This window comes from Rhamphochromis longiceps, linkage group LG16, assembly GCF_057381845.1.
Source record: "Rhamphochromis longiceps isolate RC_006_pf linkage group LG16, R_longiceps_female_GT1.1, whole genome shotgun sequence".
Taxonomy (NCBI): Eukaryota; Metazoa; Chordata; class Actinopteri; order Cichliformes; family Cichlidae; genus Rhamphochromis; species Rhamphochromis longiceps.
The window spans coordinates 28,214,718-28,236,914 of record NC_140572.1 but is presented as its reverse complement, the minus strand read 5'-3'; the positions used below and the strand labels follow the sequence as shown (position 1 = coordinate 28,236,914).

The 22,197-nt window shown below is 40.6% G+C and overlaps 1 protein-coding gene across 1 annotated transcript; it reads right to left on the bottom strand.

Moving 5' to 3' along the window:
- Positions 1 to 4,379: 4,379 nt before the first annotated feature.
- Positions 4,380 to 7,288, bottom strand: LOC146651325 (paraneoplastic antigen Ma3 homolog). The gene is made up of 2 exons (XM_085384511.1): positions 7,006 to 7,288; positions 4,380 to 6,588 (listed from the first exon to the last, which is right to left on the bottom strand). The coding sequence occupies exon 2, from the start codon at positions 6,015 to 6,017 to the stop codon at positions 4,380 to 4,382; it is 1,638 nt and encodes a 545-aa protein (XP_085240637.1). The 5' UTR covers positions 6,018 to 6,588; positions 7,006 to 7,288.
- Between the last annotated feature and the right edge of the window lie 14,909 nt (positions 7,289 to 22,197).

The window sequence follows — 22,197 nt, the reverse complement described above, 5'->3', positions numbered from 1 at the left end:
GTTAACAGGCTGGTTTCCTGGTTCTTTAACCAAATCCTCAGGTGATTCATCCAATACGGTTCCCGTTCCATTGTCCACAGGATCGTCAATTCCAATCTCATCTCCATCTGGTAAGTTTTCAACAAGCACATGATTGGTAAGTTCGTCTTTGCTTGCATCTTTATCCATATTCAGCTCCTTGTTGCTAGCAATTTCAGAAAGGTCACAATCAGGTAAGTTTGTAATGTCTGGTTCATGAGAAGGTTTTGGATATTCATGTACAGTAGTAAATCTGGTTATTTCTTCACATGGGGAATCATCAACCCATTGAATGAAAAGTTCATTGTCAAGTTCCATTGATTCTTCATCCTCATTGCTTTCTGTGACAACAGTTTGACGCGTTTTAGGACGGTGAACCTGCTGTGGCTCAGATGTGTCTGCGGTGGCAACCGGGAGGAAACTGCAGGGAAGCAACAGGTCTCTGTGTAAAGTTCGGGAGGGACCTTGCTTGGACTCGGGTTTAACAGTATAAACGGGTAGGTCGCCTGCACGTTTGACTACCACATGGATGTCTGCCTCCCATTTATCAGCAAGTTTATGCTTGCCACGCAGCCGCACGTTTCTAACTAAAACCCGGTCCCCAGGTTCAAGTTCTGAAACAGTTATTTTGCGATCAAATCTGGCCTTATTCTTGTCTGCCACTTTTTGTGCGGTTAGAGAAGCTAACCTATAGCTTTCCTCTAGCCGTTTCTTGAGACTTTCAGCATATTGCGAATGTGTCACTTTTTGATCTTTGCTGAGAGGAAGTCCATATGCAAGATCAACAGCTAATCTGGGTTTTCTGCCAAACATCAACTCGTAGGGTGTAAACCCTGTTGCATCACTACGGGTGCAATTGTACGCATGTACTAATGGCATAACATAGTCTTTCCAGTGAGACTTTTGTTTGGATTCCAGTGTTCCTAACATACTAAGTAGTGTTCTATTAAATCGTTCAGTAGGGTTACCACGTGGGTGGTACGGGGTAGTTCTTATTTTCTTTATCCCAGAGATCTCACACAGATCTTTTATCAGTTTTGCCTCGAAATCAGGACCCTGATCGCTGTGCAGGCGCTCAGGTATGCCGTAGTGGACAATGAACTGGTCCCACAGGCACCTGGCGACCGTTCGTGACTTTTGATTAGAGGTGGGCAACGCGAGGGCAAACTTAGTGAAATGATCGGTTATCACAAGGATATCCCGTGTGTTGCTACTGTCTGGTTCTAGACTGAGAAAATCCATACAGACGAGTTCTAAAGGTCTGGTTGTTGTTATGTTGACCAGTCTAGCTGCTTTTTCAGGGGGACTCTTTCTCCGTATACAACGATCACATGTTTTCACTTTCTGCTCAACCTGTGTCGCCATGCGTGGCCAATAGAATCGGGTTCTGACCAGATCAAGGGTTCTGTCGATACCTAAGTGGCCCATGTCATCATGCAAACTTTGGAGCACTGAAGCTCTGAGCTCCTCAGGAAGAACAAGCTGGTGGGTCACCTGGTCTCCATCTTGTCTTTTTCTGTATAACACCTCATTGTGCATTTCCAACCGATTGAGTTCCCTAAGCAAAAGAGGGAGATCTGGGAGTTCTTTTCTAACAGTCGGTGGAGGTGTCTGACCATGTTCGATTTGTTTGATAACTTGGCTGATTGTCGAGTCTGCTCTCTGCTTATCCTTAATTTCTGATTGGGACAAGGCAGGGATGGTTGGTAAGCCATGATGTTCTTCTGAAACATAGATGTCTGGAATCGCGTCAGCTGAGAGGGTAAGCGATTCTACAAGTGTAACACCACTATCCTGACAATCATCACTGACTTTTACAAGGTGATTTTGACAGATTGCTTGGACAACATCACTATCTACAAGCTTTATGGTGTCAGTGGTGTCAGTGTCAGCTAGGTGACGCTCTACAAATTGGCTTACACGCTCCTGCTCTTTCCTGGACTGGACATCATTTACGAGTTCTCCATGAGGACGTCTAGACAACCCATCTGCGTCTAGGTTGTGCTTGCCCGCTCTATACTGTAACTTAAAGTTGTAGTTAGATAAAGCGGCAAGCCACCTATAGCCAGTGGCATCTAACTTAGCAGAGGTCAATATGTATGTGAGTGGGTTACTATCTGTAACCACAGTGAACTGACCACCATACAAATAATCGTGAAACTTTTCAGTCACTGCCCATTTGAGTGCTAAAAATTCCAACTTGTGGGCTGGATATCGTGCTTCACTTCTTGATAACCCACGACTGGCAAAAGCTATGGCTCTGAGCTGACCCTCCTGCTCCTGGTAGAGTGCTGCACCTAAGCCAGTAGTACTGGCATCGGTATGGAGCACATAAGGCAGCTTCGAGTCTGCAAAGCCTAAGACGGGGGCTGACGTTAGCTTTTCAATGATGGAGTCAAAAGCTTTTTGACACTCTGCGGTCCATCGGTCCTCAAATGGCAGTTTGGGATCAAAGTAGGTCTGGTTGGGTTCTTTGGACTTTGATTTCTTACGTAGTGGTGGGTAACCACGAGTGAGGTCATTGAGTGGGCGTACTATGGACGAGTACCCTTTTACAAAACGTCTGTAGTACCCCGAGAACCCCAGGAAAGATCTTAGTTCTTTGAGATTCTTGGGCCGTGGCCAGGTCTTTAGGGCCTGAATCTTTTCGGGATCCGTCTCAACTCCGCTTTCAGAGATTACATGCCCAAGATACCGAACTGTGGTTTGGAAAAATTTACATTTTTCCAGCGATAACTTCAGGCCATACTCTTTAAGGCGATGGAGTACCCGCATAAGTCGGCGTTCGTGTTCTTCCAAACTATCTGAGAAGATGATGAGATCACCTAAAAAGACGAGCACTTCATGTAAGTTCATATCACCAACACAGCGCTCCATCAGCCGCTGGAAGGTGCTTGGGGCGTTGGTTATGCCCTGCGGCATGCGGTTAAACTCCCAGAACCCAAGCGGTGTCACAAACGCGGTCTTTTCTTTGTCTGCCTCCTCAACTTCTATCTGGTAATACCCAGATTTCAGATCGAGGACCGTGAACCACCTGGATCCTGAAAGGGCAGAGAATGTCTCTTCCAGATTTGGAAGTGCGTAAGAGTCTTTTATTGTTTGCAAGTTCAGCTTGCGAAAGTCTATACATAGACGCACATCATTGTTCCGCTTTCTCACCACAACAATGGGAGACGAGAAAGGTGATTGAGACTCTCTTATCACACCTGCAGCAAGCAGCTCCTGCAGGTGTTTCCGGACAGCCTCAAGATCTTGAGGGTGTATAGGGTGTGCACGGTGCTTGAAGGGAGTCGGATCATTAAGCTTGATGGAATGTTTCACCTTGTTCGTACACCCAAAGTCAAGATCATGAAAAGCGAATACTTCCGGAATGTCATTGAGTTGCTTGGTTATCCTCTCTTTCCATTCATGTGGAATCGGAGAGTCACCAAAATTGAAATTCAGCGGTGTCTTACTTGTGGCTGACTCATTAACACTGGTGACATTATGCTGGGACATGATACAATGGAAAGCTCCCAGCTCTGCAATGACACAAGTAGACGGGATAGTAACATCTTGTTCTGTTTCATTTGTAATCATAACAGGCACTTTGTGTGGAGCTCGGGAAGGAAGTGTTATCAAGCAAGTTTTAACACAAAGGCCACCAGGCAAGGAAGACTGAGAGGGGTGTTCAACTATGGCACACGTGTCTGCTGCAGTACAATGAACGTTAGCAGATCCCTCTAAAACTACTGTTTGGCCTGCTGGAACTACAACTGTAGCCTTGCCTGACAGGGTAACTAACCCAATGCTCCCATCTTTGTTCTGTGTATGTCTTAGTTCTAGAGTTTTCAACAGGGCTCTAAACCCGCAAGGACTAGGTAAGTAGTCAGAAGTCTTAAGGTCCAAAAATTTTTCATAAAGGACATCAAGCGTGTTTGTTCCCACCAACACTGGGGTCTGACTGTTTGGATGAGTGTCTGGAACAACAAGAGCTAAGGTTGGTATGTCCATCTCTGCATCTAAGAAGTCTTTTGGAAAAGTAATGCATGTCTCTATATAACCCAAATAGGGGACGGGCTGACCTGCAGCACCCTCCACTTCCAAAAGATCATAGAGTGGGTTAAGATTTTGATCTGGAAAGTTCTGTTTGTAGAACGACTCAGCGACTGTGGTCACTTGTGACCCTGAGTCCAGGAGACAATTTACATTAACGCCAGAAATGCTAACTACTGCTGTGCATTTAGAGCCAACCAACCCTTTTGGCAGACTATACTTCTGTGGCTTAGTGACAGATTGCTTACAGTTAGCATGTTGCATGTACTTAGTGGGACATGATCGCCTGGCTGCAGTCTCCATTTGCCCCGCAATAGAGACTGTTTTCAGTTTAACTGTTCCTTAGTGGCTGGAGGGTTCTCAACCTCCCATTTCCTCTGTTTCTCTTTAAACAGTTTGCGCTTTTCAGCAACTAGGGCTGGGTTTGGTTCATTTTCGCAGTTTGGCTTGATGTGGCCATCTTCTCCACATTGGAAACAGTACCACGGTTTGGGTGGGGTACTTTGAGTTTTAACTGTTCGTTCTGAGGGCTCCTTGCTCACTTTGTCTGGCTTTCGGTTTTCTTTAGACTTGGTATGGGAGGCATATCTGGAATTCTGCGCTTTTGATTTCGCGGTCAGCTGCACCAGTTGGGCCTGGAGCTCTGCAACTTGCTTTGAGAGTTCTTTAATTGAGCTTAAGGTGGTTGTGTCTTCATTTTCATCTAAGCAGCCTTTGACTGTTTGGAGGTGGTATGTCGCTTTTTGTTTCGTGATGTTCAAATGTTGCTTCATTCGCATTGTTTTGGTAGCATTTTGGTCTTCTTCTGTGCGTAATAAGAGAAGCAACTCAGGAAAAGATGGGGGGTTTATCCGTTTTTGTTTTAGTTGAAGTGCGTTTAAAAGGGAATCATCCCAGCAACCACGACAGAACTGCGTGACAAGGAGTCTGTCAACATCATTGCTTAAAGCACCACCCCGTTTTACAGTGTGAGTTAAAGCTACCTGAAGGCGTTGTACGTATGACGACGGTTTCTCACCTGGATTTTGGAAGGTGTCAAGAAATTTGGCGTAAAGCTCTCCACCATCTTGAACTGTCCCATAGGCAGAATCCAACATTTGAAGGTAGTCTGCAGGTGAGCTGTCTGGGTTCAAGTGCTTAACTACGTCAGCTGCCGGGGGTAAGAGAGACTCAAGAATCTTTCGCGATTGTTGCAGTTGCGACATGGAAGTGTCACTCAAGATTAGTTCAGCACTGGAACGCCAAGTATCATAATCTGGCTCATAGGTTGGCCGGGGGTCCTTGCCAGAAAAAGCTCTGAGTTTTTGTGAAAAATGTTGCACTGAATGATCATCTCTTCTCACAATGTGCTCAACTACTACACGCTGCACCTCAGGAGGGTTTAAATCAGGTGCAGGTATGGTGGGTACACTATGAGCTGGGTTTCTTGCAGTGTGATTTGACTGGTTCGATTGCTGTGCACCATCAACACTGGGTTCAACAGCTGAAGGCTGAAACTCAGCCAAGGGAGATTCAGGTAAGTCAATTTGCTCTGATTGATCATGTTCAGGCTCTTTGATTGATTCAGCTATCTGTGACATCATGTCTTTCAGAACATCTGCAAACCCTCGGCCGCTCATTTTGGCTAGGTTTTTTAACTCAGTGAGATATGACTTGGTTGTATCATTCCCCACACATCGCGTGTATACGCTTGCAAGAGACTGTATTCTATACTTAACCCCGCTATCGGATATGTGGTTGTAAGGTAACGGCTCAAGAGCATCAACAGCAGTACCTGAATTGTACTCAACAACAACACTCGAGATAAACTCAGATTTACCATCATCTACCTTTAAGACTCTTGAGATTGACCCATACTGTTTTAGGAATTCAGTCACCTCATCAATTTGCTCATCTCCAGCTATTTCGCTCACGATCACCGAATTTGGGACTTTAACAGATTCACGTTCAACAAGACGGTCCATTTGGGGTGCGTTATATACTTGTAATCACATGAGAAAAAGCCTCCTGGCTGGCTCGCCAAGACTTACTGTAACCACTGACTCATTTTAAATAGTTTAGGACAGCCAAACTACGGACCAGTTGCTAGGTTCGGCAGGGCTACAATAGAAAGCGAGGCGAATGCAGAATGAAATGGCTGGAGACAGGAATTTGAGCAGCAACAGTTATTATTTTGCACAAAAATGAAATAAACAAGACACAAATTCCACATTGACAGTAGTAGTGATAATAACCATAACAATAAGAAGAAGAAGCCGGCAAAACAAAAATAACCCCAAAAATAGTCGTTTGAGCTCAATATTCAATTGTCTTTTTGTCTTTGGTCATTTGTCAAGTCAAAAATTCTTAGTCTAGTTCTTGTTCTCTTTCGTTTGTGGTTTGTGTGTTACCACTTGGGAGTCTCCGTCGAGGAAGAAGAGTAAGTTCCTCTGCAAAGTTCAGTCTGGGCTCAGGCTCGCCATCTCCATCCGGAGAGAATCCATTGGAATCCAAAATCTTAGTTCCTTCCACACGGACAAGGGAAAAAAACCTAGCCTGCACAACAATATTAACATTATTGTACACAGCCAGCTCCGTTTCTTCTCTTGTATCACAGCTATAGCTTTAGTTCTTTATCTCTTTTCACATTTCTTTCACATTACCACAGTAATACATTACATGCATGCTTTGAATATATCTCGTGTTATACATGAAATTATTTTAACCATGTAAACAACAAATGAATTTCTTGTTCTCTTTTTAACCATGAAATTATGATTAATAGGTATAACCAGCAAGATAATACATTTTTCCAATCATCCTTCGAGTATGCTAAACAAATCCTACCACAACAGCATTTCAACCGTTTTTAAACAGCAAATTACCACTCGCGAATCGGTATGAACAGAAGAAACAACTTTTAGCAACAGACTAACACATTATTAACTTTTCAAACCCATGGGCTAAACTCACCAAAATGTTAGAAAATTCCGCACGAGCTATCCGTGACCTGTCTCATCTATTTCCACGTGCGAAAAGATCTAGCTCATGTGAAATGATGGTCTGGTGTTTCGGAAGACGGGGCTAAAACCACCTTCAACCAATGAAAAAGGCATTTATCCCTTGTGATCCAGCAACAGAAAATAAAGTTTGCTAGAGGATCACACTTCCTTTTTTCAAAATAAATGTTTCTTTTCAAAATAAAATAATGAAAATACATTTATACAATCAAAACGAAAACAAGAAAAAAATAACAAAAGGTAGTTTTCTCTACTGGGTTACATCTAGCTCCATCTTTTCCTTTTCTAAAGAATGCCTCACACGTTCTTTCTCAATGCTCAGCTTGTCCCTTTCCATTTGTAAGAGTAACAACTCCTTTTGCTGCTCAAAAGACAAAGCAACTGTAGTCAAGACCACAGACTGATCAACATCAGCCACTAAAGTCTTCATTTTACCTGGCAACACGCCTTTCTTTACTAATGCAGCCTTTAACACTCCTTTAACCTCATCTTTCAACCGTTTATCCCCAACATCGGCATCATAATGTTCAACAAGTTTCAACAGTTGTTCTTTAGTACAACTATTCAAGAGTTCCTCCGATGGAGACTGAACAAAAGCATCAACTGTAGCCATAACAAAGTATTGATCCTTGACATGCAATTGAAAACAGCACTTTCCCACTAACTGCCTAACCAAAATCTACTTAACTAAAGCCTAGTCTTCATGCAGTTACTTACAGTGGGTACTTATGCACTAAAAACTGCCAGAAAGAGAAAAGCAACTGCACAAACAGCGACCCCCTCAATTCTGGGGACGTGCTCCTGAGACAACTGCTCTAACCGTGTTCACCGCAACAGAAATTTCATGAATGATTCTCAAGAGAGAAACACTCCTTCAACCTAACAGGGAAAGCACTGATTTTAACTTGTGCATATTCAATAATCAATACAGCTCATACTGCATTTCACACAAAGTTCACACAAGACAGCACACCAATAGTAGCGCCAGTAAACTTAAGTCTATAGCAAAACAACAGTATTAACATGACTGCCGCCACTTAATCTTCCTAACCATGTGGCCTCCCAAAAACAATACACAGCAAACCCAGAATATCAAATCACCACAAATAACCAAACTCATCAGCAATCAACTCAACAATTGCCTACAAGGCAAGTCCTAGCCAAGACACAACTAGACAAAGTCACCTAAACAGATGACATCAAACAGCACTAGTTGCAATCAGCTGCAAACAGACCAGCTCTCAATCAAATGTTAGAAAGCTTACCAAACCAGGATAATTGCACAGACGAGCCCCCATTTGTCACAACCCGGCTCATAGGAAGTGACAAGTAAGAGGGAGACCACACACAGGCTTTTAAAGGCTGTAAGACATTTAATGAAAATAAGGTAAGGCAACTTAAACAGAATTTAAAGGACATAACAGCCATAACTGAAACTTCCAAATGAACATGATGGGTGCCAGACAGAGAGAGCCAGAGCCAGAACAAGACAGCTGGTTCAGTCAAGGTGTCTTTATATACACTGGGACTGGGCTTCTCAGGTGTGCTCCATCTATAATTGGGTCAGCTCCACCTACCTGCAAGAAACAGGTAACAGAAAAAGCAAAACACAAGGCCAGCCCACCGGCCATCACAATACAGACATAAATGTCAAAATATTAAATAGGGTTTTGCATATTAAATCTTTCACTTTCTTTTTGATCTGACTTACACAAGCATGTAAGAAAGATAAGATAAGATAAGATAAGATAACCTTTATTAGTCCCACACGTGGGAAATTTGTTTTGTCACAGCAGGAAGTGGACAGTGCAAAAGTTATGAGGCAAAAATTAGAATACAATAAGAATAAATACAGTACACAACTGTACAGAATAGAATAAAATAAAATACTATATACAGTAGAATAAAATAAAATAAATATACAATAAGATAAAAATAGAATACAATACACCCTTCTGGCACAACTGGTGCTTTCAAAATCCAGTACTGGTCAAAGTTCTCCTGGCTGTAAGCCAAAATCGAATAAGCAATGTCTACTTTGTTTTAAATCAGCCACACAGACTTACATTAGATATGTATAGACATGAACAACATGAACCTAGCATCCCAGTAGCTCCATGAACAGGTCAGCAGGGCACACAAAGGGAAATGGCAGGAAAATGGGACTCACCTGTGAATATAGTTCACATTTGGTAGTAGAATTAGTTGCTTTATACGATAACTAAAATTTAGTTTGATGATTAATTACATGAGACTTCATTACCATTTTCTTTTACACTGTTAATATAATAATTACTAACCAATACCTCTATTAATGTGATGTTGTTATTTGTTTCTCAAAAAAAAAAAAAATTTTTACTTTTCCCATCAACTCCAGCCTGGTCTATGCTTTGTGGGTGAAAAACAATATGAAAGTTACAAATACCCAATATATTAATAATAACCAAAACTTATAACTACATGCTAACTTAATCCCTAACATTTCGGTGTAATGATATAATTGAAACGTTTGCTTGTTTGACTTTCCTTGTATGTATGAATGGATGTTTGTGTGCTGTCCCTTCAACAGACTGGTGACCTATCCAGGGTATAACCCACCTCTCACCCCTCAGCAGCTGGGACAGGCCCCAGCCCTCCAGCAATCCTGGATTGTGCAATCCCGGATAAGTTGATAAGAAATGAATGGACTGATGGATGTTTTAATTAATGATCTACTCTCAAATAAAATGAAATGTCCAGTTCACTTCTTGCTAAAGCCAACTTTTTTATAGGGTTCTGTGTATCGTTCCACTTAAAGTTGCAGTGCAATACCATAATTGTTTTGCAATACAGTTTGTTTCAGTATGGCCTATATTGAGGACTAAATGTTGTCATAGTGTCATTTCACGAGTTACCCATGACTCTCAGCCTTATATCCGTGTCTCCATGGTGCCAAGTAAAATCATTCGCTCAAGAAGATTGTTTGTTAATACCACTGACCCTGTTATGCTTGCTGCCACTGCAATACCTCATTGAGATGCACACTTTGCAAGGTAAACAGTGTTCTAAAGGATTCTAAATGAGGTAATCCAGCTGTGGCCTCTCCTCCTCTTGCCTCAGGCAGGGTTTTCAATGTAAGAACTGTTACACACCCTCTTTTATGTTAATCTGCTGCGCTGGCTGCAAAATAGGAACCACATGTCTGGCACAAAGTGCTTGAGAGAGCAATGACAGACTGGTCTTTCACAGGGTGGATGCTGTAGGACCTGGCAGAGACACAAGCGGACTGCCTGAAAGACAGAGGCATGCAATCTTGAAAGGATCTTACCACATCTTAGAAGATCAGATAAAATTATTTAATAAGCCTCACACTGATAAATCTTGATTGAGGGACACTGACTTCATAGATTCCATTGCAGATCTGTTAGAACTAATAGCTTCATAATACTCAATGCACTGCTACCCGTTTCTCTCTGTGACATACTTGTACACAGCTATTTCTGTCATACTTGTATCCACCTATTTCATTGATTTGTAAAATGCCAAAACGTGGGTTAAGTGCTGAGAGGGGAGCAGGACATGAACATTTTAGTCAAGGGTTCCTCAGTGACATCCCCAGGCCAGAGAAAATGGAGGATGACAGTAAGCACCTATACCATAAAGGGCTGTTTTGAGAAGGACGACTTCCGTGCTGTTAAAATGCTGAATGCAGTGAGCTCTACCAGGTCAAGTTACTGACTCCAGCCCAATAATTCCTGAAACTGGAGAAGTAAAAGTGTGAGAGATGAAGATAAGATTTGGATTTGGTAAATTATTTTGCTACAGCAATAAATAACAACAACAACAACAGCAACCACAAGAGCTGGCCCTAACAATACGAAATAACAGCAGGAAATTGTGCAGGTAAGAGGTAAACAGAGGTTACACTCAGCCAGAGTTCCAGAATTGATCTTAATTTTAGAAGGAAGTGGAGTTGGTGGGTTACTTGGTTATCTTTATTAACAGACTGCGGAGAACATACTAAATGGCCAGAGGACTCCAGAGTAGACTGGGAGAGAGCAGTGGAGGATGGGCAGGCAGATAATTCCAACTTTTACTGCAAGTATTCCTGAAGTAGCTGCTAGCCGACTTGTAATAACAGGTTGAAGCAGTAGCAGCTTTGGACTCTTGAATCACCACAACAATACAGGAATAGCAAAGGAAAACATCAACCATCCTTTCACAGGAGCCAATCAAGAGAGCACAGTTAAACAGGGCACAAAGCAAAAAACAGCTCGGAGTATGAGGGAGCCAAAAACACTTCCATCAATGTGCAAAAACCTAGGGGAGAATGAAAACACAAGTTGGTCCTTAAGTACTACTCACTGATGAGAAGATGAGAGACAGGTGTGACAGCTGACACCTGGAAACAGAGGCTCCACCAGCAGGTGGGCCCGGGGAGAACAGCCGCCCGCAACTGCACCTGAAAAGAGAAAGAGAGCAAGAGTCAGAAAAGGGGGGGAGGGGGGGACAGACAACCCAGACCATGACAAACAATAAGATACGTAAATAAAATATCTCAGACTCAGTGAAGATTCAAATTCCTATATTTGTCATAAAGTCAATGCACAGAGAAAAACAAGAAAAACGCAATAAAAAAAATAAATGACAAATAAAAAAACAAGCTATAGAGCCAAATAAAATAAGGTATATAAAAAGATTTATGAAGCAAAGAACTAAATAAAGAATTTATTTAAAAACAAACATGCAAAGTAAAAACTGCCGCTGTTATTTGTGCTCAGCTATTGCACTGTATCTGTATATTGTGTAAGCAAAATAAAACTTTAAATATCAATAAAATGTTAGACTTAAAGAGTGGGTGACTCTCTGTCAGACAGATGTAGTGTATTATAAAGCTTTATTGCATGTGGTATGAATGATTTCCTGTATCTGACCTTCTGGCAGCAGAGCTAAATCAGTCTGTTAGAGAAAGTGCTCGGCTGCCTGTCCAGTAAGTGGTGCAAAGGGTGGTAATGAATATCTATAATGGATAACATTGTTCAGTGACCTCCTCTCCACCACAGCTTCAAAAGTGTGCAGTTTGCAGCCAATCTCATAGCCAGACTTCCTAATCAGTTTATTCAGTCTGTTGGTGCTGCACCTCCAGCTCTGATTCTGGTCCCCCAGCAGACCACAAACACTGCGCTCACCACACATGACTGATCTCCAACATTTTGTTGCACATGTAGAAGAATCTCAGCTTCCTTGGGAAAGCCAGACTGCTCAACCATTTTTTATTTATTTGATTTTTATTTATAAAGCCTCAGTGTTGGTTAGATTTCTGTCAGTTTTGACATTAAGGTAGTCCAGCACATCAAGACCCTGCCTGGGGATTGCCATGGACTGTGCAGCTGTCCTCATGCTCGAAGTAGATAACTATCTCTCTAGTCCAGGCCTATGTGGAGGTCTTTTAATGGACATCACCAACTTTGACAACCCAGTCCCACACACTGGAGCTGGTCGCTTATATGGTCAATATCCATGAGATAGTGGATGTGTTCACTGGCATTTCCTGCCACTTCTCTCTCAGTAGAAGGTTGGGGATCTAAATCCTGGCCAGGGCATGCATTTAGTACGCAAGCCTACCTGGTAACATGACTGAGAGATATGTAACTGAAGACTGCCATATGTGACAAGTTGGGAGTGACAGACCTGTCTCACTATTAACTAAAGGGATATCAGGGACAGATATCAAAGGATGCTTTGAAATCTGACGACATAAGTTGTTTTTATTAAACTTTCACAGCATGTCTTTTATCCTGTCTTCCTTCTCTAACCCCAACTGGTCGCGGCAGATGATCACTGACATTCATTCGCACTGGTTCACATAGACTACAAAGTTTCACAACTAAGAAAAATGTGTAATTTTGCACTGCCTCTTAAAGTACCTTTCCTTTGAGTAAACTGACAAATGTGACTCTAAGCTTCTCCTTGTAACTCCATCTTACTTTATCTCTTAGAGCTTTTATATGAATCCTCTGGCCAACACATCGATTTGCCGTCCAACTGTCTGTTACGACGCAGCGTTCTTCAAGCTGCTGTAAGCTCCCAGATGTGTTACTCTAATTAAATCTATAGTGTAGTTTACTTCATTGACAGCTCATTCTAAAAGTTATCCATCATTCCCTTGAAGCACGCTGGTACTCACTCTGTGTAATTGAAAGATTTCCCTGGAAATCTTCCAGGCTTAATGTGTCGGATATTTGCAGCCCATGGCTCTTTGCCTTTTTCTTTTGCACTTCTAATACATTAGCCATCTTGTTGTGATTTATAAAAGAAGTAGATCTTTCAAAAGGCCAAACGATTGGCAATTACAGTTATTGGTTTCCTGAATGCTTTTTACTTGTGGTATGAACTTCAATGCTAAAAAGTGAATATATTATAGGGATTGTATACTAAATGAGTAAGCAATATTTCTTTTAAAAACAACAGAGTTAGTTATTATTCAGCAAAAACCAACATAGCTATGGCTAAGCGTCTATATTTTGAACTGTTTCCTGGTCATGTCAAACAGAAGCATTACAAATTGTGACCCAAGTAATTATGACGAATTATACAATGTTCTATATTTCAGCATCTAACCACTCAATGATGCACATGGGAGGCCAGCAGACTGCAATCCGATCTCTGTGCTAGGTTTACTTTACCAGCACTATAAGTGTGGTGCAATTATACCAATTTTCAGGTGATAACACCATGTGTAATATTCATATAGGTTTACTGTTCAGTCTCAGTCTTCTCACGTTAAATTATTAACAGACCCAACTGACCAATTGAAGGAAGAAAGGCAATATTCTTTGTTTAGCAAGAAACCTACTGTGGCCAACTGTACGTGCAGACATGTACAGCCACAAAAGAGAAAAGGGCCGTCGAAAAGAGAGGGCAGCAGTGGGTTGAGAGTATACATGTGTAAGCCATTTCATAGACCCACACCATGGGAAATAATTTGCCTTATACGCTCAGCTCCAGTTTCCATAAGATTAATTCAGGGAGAAATAATAACAAAACTGGAGCACTTGTTAATTGGGTCATATTTCAACACTTACACAAGCCCGTCTATTAATGAAACTAAAACACACAAAACTGAAATGTTTTTCTTATACCTAGGAAAGGTAGGGACTGCCCCATATGCACAGAGAAGTTAGAAAAGGTATTTACATCTTTGTGGGAATGTACAGTAAAAGGTGGAGTGGATCACTTTTCTCATTTCCTCTTCCTGTTTCTACTCCTCAGGTGTATGTGTCTATGTGTGTCAGACTATGTCTCTAAACCTGAGCGGCGATCATTAACTATGAAAAGCTGTTACAGAATGTCTCAGTGGTCATTTCCCCTCCTAATACCAGCATTTACCACTTGAGCCTTTAATTTCCAGTTCTTAGGTAGAAGTACAGCAAGAGAGAGAGAGAGAGAGAGAGAGAGAGAGAGAGAGAGAAAGAGAGAGAGAGAGAGAGAGAGAGACAGAGAGAGAGAGAGGAGTACTGGTGTTGCTAAATTTCCACAATTCAGAGAATGGATAGATACGCATAGTCAGTAATACAAATTACAAATTAGTTAGCAAAATAAATTACAAACTATTTGAATAACCATTGTTTTTTTTTTCTTTTGTTTTGTTTTGTTTGTTTCTTTCATGGATGAATATTACTAGATGCATGTTTTCACACATTTTTGTAACCTCGCAGTAGTTAGTCTCCCACTCTTTACCCCCATTGGTAACAGTTGTGGTCAGAAGTTTACATACACTCAATATGAAAATGAACGGTCATTTGCGGCTTTTAATGATTTATCAGAACTGTTCTTTTTCCATTTTGGAATGATTGTACAGCATGCATCATTATACACCCCCATTAATATTTGGTTAAATGTCCCTGAGTAAGTTACACCTTGACCAGATGTCTTTAGTAGCCATTAACAAGTTTCTGACATACTTCTGGCTGGATATTTGACCACTGTTCTAGACAGAATTGGTAGAGTTTCATGTAAATTGGTTGGTTTCCTGGCATGGCCCTGATTTTTAAGCATACTTTGCAAATTGGGGTTGAGGTCAGTTCTTTGGGAAGCCTATTCCAGAAGCTTGAACTGATGATCTTGGAATCTGCAGTTGTTTAGAAATGAGTCCAAGAGACCTTCCCAACTTGTGTAAATCTGCAATTCTCCTTCTTAGATCTTCAGTGAGTTCCTTGGACATTCCCATTGTTCAGATTATTTGTCGATCCACCGAGTGCTGTCAGACAATTCCATTTTTTCTGCCAACGAGAAACTACCACTTGCGGTCAAGAAGGTAATAAGCTTTGGCGCTGTCAAGTTGAAAGACACTGTAGCACCCTGAGCACCACTTATTAAAAGGTTTAAGTGAGTGTGTTTATGTATTATAGCCTGTGTGTGTACTTTCAAACATGTGCACACAATACTTTTTATAGAGTCATTAAAGATGTATGCTGGAGAACCATTTCACACTGGAGAAAGACTAGTCCAAAGAAATCATTAAAAGCCCAGAATTAGCATGATATTCATGTTCATGATGAGTTTTTAAAAACTGCAAGTGTATGTAAAAATTGCTATGTTAAAATTATTCTTCATGTTTATGCCATTGATAGTCTTCTTATAAATACTGAAGATATTTACAATCATCTTTACAACTGTCAGTAGCATGCATCACCATGAAGAAGCCCTTAAAAGGAAACGCTGCATGAACATACTAAATAAACCATTAAAGAGAATCATTAAAATCTGCACATTTGCTCAAAATGGAACAAAATGCAATCCCATACTTGTGCAAGAGATTAGGAACACAGGGGTCAGCCCTATCTGAACTCCCTTCACATAAATAACATCTCTAAAACTCCATTAACCACCCAAATCCCATCTGCAAGTGCTTATTATCTAATGGAGAGCAAGAATCCGGAAGTTTTAACCGAGATTCAGTTCACCCTTTATCCTTTCTTCACCCGTCTTTTCCTCCACCTCTCCGTCACCCTGTGTTGCTCATCTCCTACACTGCGGATGTGCTTGAGCATGTCTCCCTTCACCGTAGCCCGGTTTATCCAAAGACATTGTCCTGGCTCCTTAAGTAATTTCTCTCTCTGCCACCATTGCACAATGCCCTCTTACCAACAACTGTGTTACGACCGCTCAACTGTACACACATTACTATGGGAGCATAGATTGAGACCATGCTACAGGAATTAGGTGCACACAAACACATAACAACAAGTGCCACAATGCGCGCACACAAGATGCACACATATACACACAAAGAGAAAAGCACACCATAACTGCCAAGTGAATCATCGGATTTGCATCTCATTTCTCTATGTGTGTATTAGTTTTAGTGTGTGTGCGTGTGTGTTTTTAGCTCTCTGAATACCTTGGTGCCATAAAAAGGCTCCCCCCTTCTTTCTCTCTCTCTCTCTCTCTCTCTCTCTCTCTCTCTCTCTCTCTCTCTCTCTCTCTCTCTCACTCGCTTGCTTTTTCTTTTTTCTTTTTTTTTTGCTCTCTTTCTCTTTCTCTCTCCAAAAAGGCCTGTACTATTGCAATAGTGAACAGATTTAGCTGTGCAGTGACAGCTTAATAAACGGAATGTCTTTGGATGCCTCCGTCTGTAGGGGGAAGCGTCTAGGTGGTTCGGGGAGCCGCTCAAGATGCATCAATAGGAGGAGGATCTTTCTATGGTGCTGCTAAGGTCTTTACAAAGCCCGCAGTGGCTGACCTACAAAATGGTGGTCAAGATGGGGCTTTATGTTTAAGGGCTGAAAGGGAGGAGAGGTCTGATTAGTAGGTTAGGGAGAGTTCAGTGGCTCTGTAAGGCTCTGGAAGACCTGCTGACTGGGGTTTGAATAGCCCCGGTGGCATGGTAAACAAGCTGAATAGGAATCCAAGGCAAAGGGAGTGGAGCTGTAGCGCTAGGTGGGAGGGGTAACACTTGTCTGGGTTCAGGGAGCCCTCACAGGAGCTGTGTTGAGGGCACTGGCCCTGATTATAGAACCCACTGAGGCTGGCGCTCTGCAAAAATGGGGCTCCATGCAAGGTGTTAAACCAATCCTACTTCACAGCTAACCTCTCATTTATTCATCATCAAAGGAGCCTCCTGATCATAAAAGCCCCAGGGCAAACTTGGCAAAGTGGTGAACACTCTCCATATCAAATCTGAACACCTTTTCTCATTTTTCTAATATGTTTTACATGCTTAAAGAGAGAAAATAAAATAAAACAAATAAAATTATATATATATATATATATATATATATATATATATATATATATATATATATATATATATATATATATATATCACAATTTAAGTTCCTTTTGTTCATGAAGCCAATTCCCAGACTTTCATTCATTGATCTGTCTGCTTTTCATAATGCACTCATCTGTTTTTTATCTTGCTTTTTGTTTTTATTTGTTTGTTTTTTTGTTTTTAGTATCCAAAAAATCAAGCCTCTCCAACGCTGTTTTTCATTATTGTTATTGAGTTCAAAATAGAACCCAAACTAGGAGAGAGAATGAGAGAGAAAAGTGAGAGTGTCGATGTCAGCCACAATAAGATCTCTTTCTTTATGTAGTCAGACTTACTGTAAAGCAGAAATGTGTAGCAGGAGTGTCCTTGGTCTCTCACAACTTACCAACAATTCCAGGAACTACACTACAGCTTTACTACTACATATTACAGACTGCGTACTTCATGCAGTACTATATCTTCTATAATCCCTCTATCAAGAGATCCACCAATCCTCTTCCCCCATCCCAGGGCAATTCATGGAGTTCAGCACCAGTCCTCCCAGCTCAATCAGAGTGAATTAGGTGAGCTGGAATGGAAAATGCTCGGTAACTTCTGCTGTGCTTCAGTGTCCAGCAATTATGCTAATACTAATCAGTGACCCTGTGTGCCTAGCCCCAGGCCAGAGAAAGTGGACCACTCCCCATTCAGGCATTTATCCCCAATCTAATGCTCCATTAGACCCACAGTACTATACCTTTCAGTTTGAATGGAAACTGGCTGCTTTTTTGGGGGGGAAGACCGGCTGTGTGTAATCCACCCTTTTGCTTTCAACATGTGTTTGTTTGAAAGGATTTTTGTGAGACTAGAATGAACAATAGTATGGTAACCATTCACATTCTAGTTTTATGCAAATGAGTGAATAAACAATGTGATCCTGATGGAAAAACTTTATTTTTCCTATCCTTTCCTTTCCTATCCTGCATATTAGATGGTGTCTGATTAGTCCAATATATGTTTTCCTCCATGATAACGACCTGTAATGCCCGATGAAAGAACTACCAAGAACAAGAAGTCTTCAGACATAATAATAGAGACACTCAAATAATCCTGAATCTCTACAGGAGAATTCCATCATGTCAGTGATGGAAGTAATGGTTTACTCAAAGACATTCAACAGAAGAACTGGGAGTAACATGAGCCACTCTTATTGTTCCTCTAAGGCTTGCCCAGAGTGGAGATTCAAGACAGTTATAACTGTGTCGTATAGAGATAAGTGTACTTATCATATTTTCTACTTTAAAGGATAACATAAAGCCACCAAACCTTTGCATAATATAATATGTTTTGCTTTGATGGTGAATTGACTGTTTAGAAAATCACTTTTTGAAATTCTAAATACATCTACAAATTTTTCCTTGACTGTGTGTATCACTCTGTTGCTCTGGTGAGAATAGAAGTATTCGTCCTGATAATGGGAATCATGCTTGTCTATTCAGAGTTGTTTGACGGTGCACGGCTAGCTTTTCACTCTTTACTGGAACAACTGAATCAGTCAAAACAATTCAGTGTCCTGAAACTGTATGAAAAGTGCTCCCTTCAATACAGAGCATCCATTATTCAAGTGAAATCTTACCCACACAGCTAGCATATTAGCATTGTCATGAATTTAATATCTCAGCCCGTGTGGACATCTCCTAATGAGTCTGTCTAGGCCTGTTTTCCCATAATATGACTGGATGCTACCTAACACTATGACAACATTAGCCTGGATCCTTAGATTTTTCTGCAGAGCGAGACAGAGGGGGAAACCATTATTAAATTCCAACAGCGATCCTCATTCTGAGCCAGACCTAGCTCATTAAATTAAAATGACGAGGATCTTTGTTTGCTGCAACAACAGAAGAATCTGCTAATTGCCTTTTTGATATGAGGAGCTTTCGACTCCAAAATAAATCAATTCAACTTCTTAAATAAGCCAAAGGAGCTGTGAGAAGCAGATGATTTTGGATAGTGTGGGAAAAAAAAGAAAAATATATTCTCATTTCTCACCAGTGCAAGTCTGATAATATAAATTCTTTTGCTAGTTGGTAGAAGAAGAAAAAAGAACACCCTTCAGCATTCAGAAAAGGGTAAACGATAATCCTTTATTTTACACCAATGGAATATGTAAGTCTGATCAAGCCTGTTAAAAGCCTTATCCTTGCCTGGCCTTCATTTGTTTTGGATGAACCAGAGTTCACCATGGTTAAGCTGAACCCGCTAGCCCACATCTCTTGGCTCACACCGTGCCCCTGACTATCTGTGCGTGTGTGTGCACGTGTGAGTGCGTGTGTGCGTGCAAACAGGATTTATCTAGCATGTCGTACAAAAGGCTGTGGTAACTGGCAATCTGGATGACCACAGTGGGAAACTGAGCCTCACAGTATTGAGTGGACTCCCTCTCTATGCACGCACACACACACACAGAGTGAGAGAGAAAAGAAAAAAAAATACTGAGAGAAAGATGCTTGAAAATCCCATTTGCTTTGTGCCTGGACATGGTATCCTAGAGCCACACAACTACACTCCTAAAAACTCCTGAAAACACCAAGCTTAGTCCTTAGTCCTATATCTGCCATTCCCATATAATAATATCCTTCACATATACACACACAAAAAGACCACATATACAACAAATTATGTTCATTCATTCATTCATTGTAATGAATGATATATGATGATTTCTTTTGTGTTATTCTTATGTTTCTCTGATCTATCTGATGTAACACTGTGAAGCCAAGCATTTTTAATTTTTACTGTTAAAGTGATGTCATAGTTGGCTAGACTGGCACATATCCACCCAATTAGAAAGTTCCTAATAAGCCTTTTTTTTAGTTTTGTTTTTCTTCTTTTTATGGCTGAATTTAAAATTTTCAAGCGTTTCCTCGCTGCTCCTTTACATCTCCTCTTCTATAGGAGAGCAGCTCAAAACAACAGACATCAATTACCACTTGAGTCTTCTGTTTCCTAGCTCACTGTCTTGCCTTCCAGTGTGCGATCCCTCTCGCTCCCTCTCTCTCACACACACGCACACACACACACACACACACACACACACACACACACACACACACACACACACACACACACACACACACACACACACACACACACACACACACACAGCCATAGGGTTTTGGCCAACGCAAGCAGAAACACACTTCTGCACAAGGACAAAGTAGTTGTTTTCCACCCTTTCCTGTTCTAGTCAGCAGCGAAATATTTCTCTCACGTCAAGCTGCACTGGAGGAACAAGTGAAAGGAGAAAGGTGTATTTATAGTGACTGCTTTGACATGCAACCTTTTCTTTCATCCGCTTACTAGTATTCCACATTCCATACACCTCCACTGTCTCCACTGCCTTTAAATCCAATGTGTCAAATGACCTGTCAGTTAAAAAATTTAATTTGCTAATTGATTGATTACTACGTGTTAGCTTCTATTACTGCCGGAAATGTATTATTTTCTTTCTTCACAAGTTTAAACATATGACATATTAGCAGTAAGGATACAATTACACGGGTGGAAGTGCTCATTGTAGTGGGATTCAAGTGAATTTAGTCTGCAAGTAAAATTTATCTTACTCCTGTGTTTCATATAACCGTATCATTATATTTGTATAAAGTTTGCTATAATTATAAAAGTGCTCTCCCAAACAACCATACACCACCATCCTGAATAATTATTTACAAATGCAAATAAAACTTCACCAGTATGCAGGGGTTTTGTCCCAGCAAAATAAGCTGTTAAACCACAGGTGGTAACAGTCAATGTCAAACACTGCACTGTCCCATCTTATTACTTTCAGGTTTATTTAAACAGGGGAATCGAGAATACTCAAGAGCTTTGCGTAAACTTTGGGTCTTGTAATCTTCTCATTAGCTGTTGAAGGAACACTTATTACTCCAACCCAAATGTAAAACTTCAGTTTTGACATGTCTGAAAAGATACAGTTACAGATATATTATTATGACTATGATTCTGATTATTATGAGCAGTGACAGGAGCAGTATTAGCTGTATGCTGTGTAATAGTAACAGATCGATAAACATATCTCTGTTTATAGAGAACTGAGCAAGAGTAATGATATATGAGTGATGAATTAAACACTTGCTTTTATACCTTACTAATGCTTAATAGTGTGACATTATTCTACAGTGATACTAAGTAGCTTTAAAGTAGTGAGCTTTCATTCTCTGAGCTAGAGTGGCAGTAACTTTCATTGGTTTTATTAAAGTATACTGAGAGCACTGGATAAATATATATATATATATATATATATATATATATATATATATATATATATATATATATATATATATATATATATATATATATATATATACATATATATATCAGATAATTCAATTTCAAAGTTTCTTGAATAACCACTGCACTTAAATTTTACAAATGCTTATTAATCAGTTCTTAAACATCACTGCAAAAAAAACCATATAACTAGCTTGAAATGTATGATTACATAAAATCTATCTATCTATCTATCTATCTATCTATCTATCTATCTATCTATCTATCTATCTATCTATCTATCTATCTATCTATCTATCTATCTATCTATCTATCTATCTATCTATCTATCTATCTATCTATCTATCTATCTATCTATCTATCGAAAAAGAGGGAGACTGTCAGGCGTAGCAGAAGGTACTCTAGTGTCATCAAAACAAGACGGGGAGCACAGAGAAATAAAACGACAACTTACAACGGGAGCACAACTGTTGATTGCAATTTGCTTTTATTGTTCGTGCTTCAAAGTGAATCATGTCTGCTGTGTCCTTGCCTTGCTCCCTCCACTGTATATGGAGATGGAGACACAAAGAACCAAAGAAAACATTTCTCTTTCCCCAT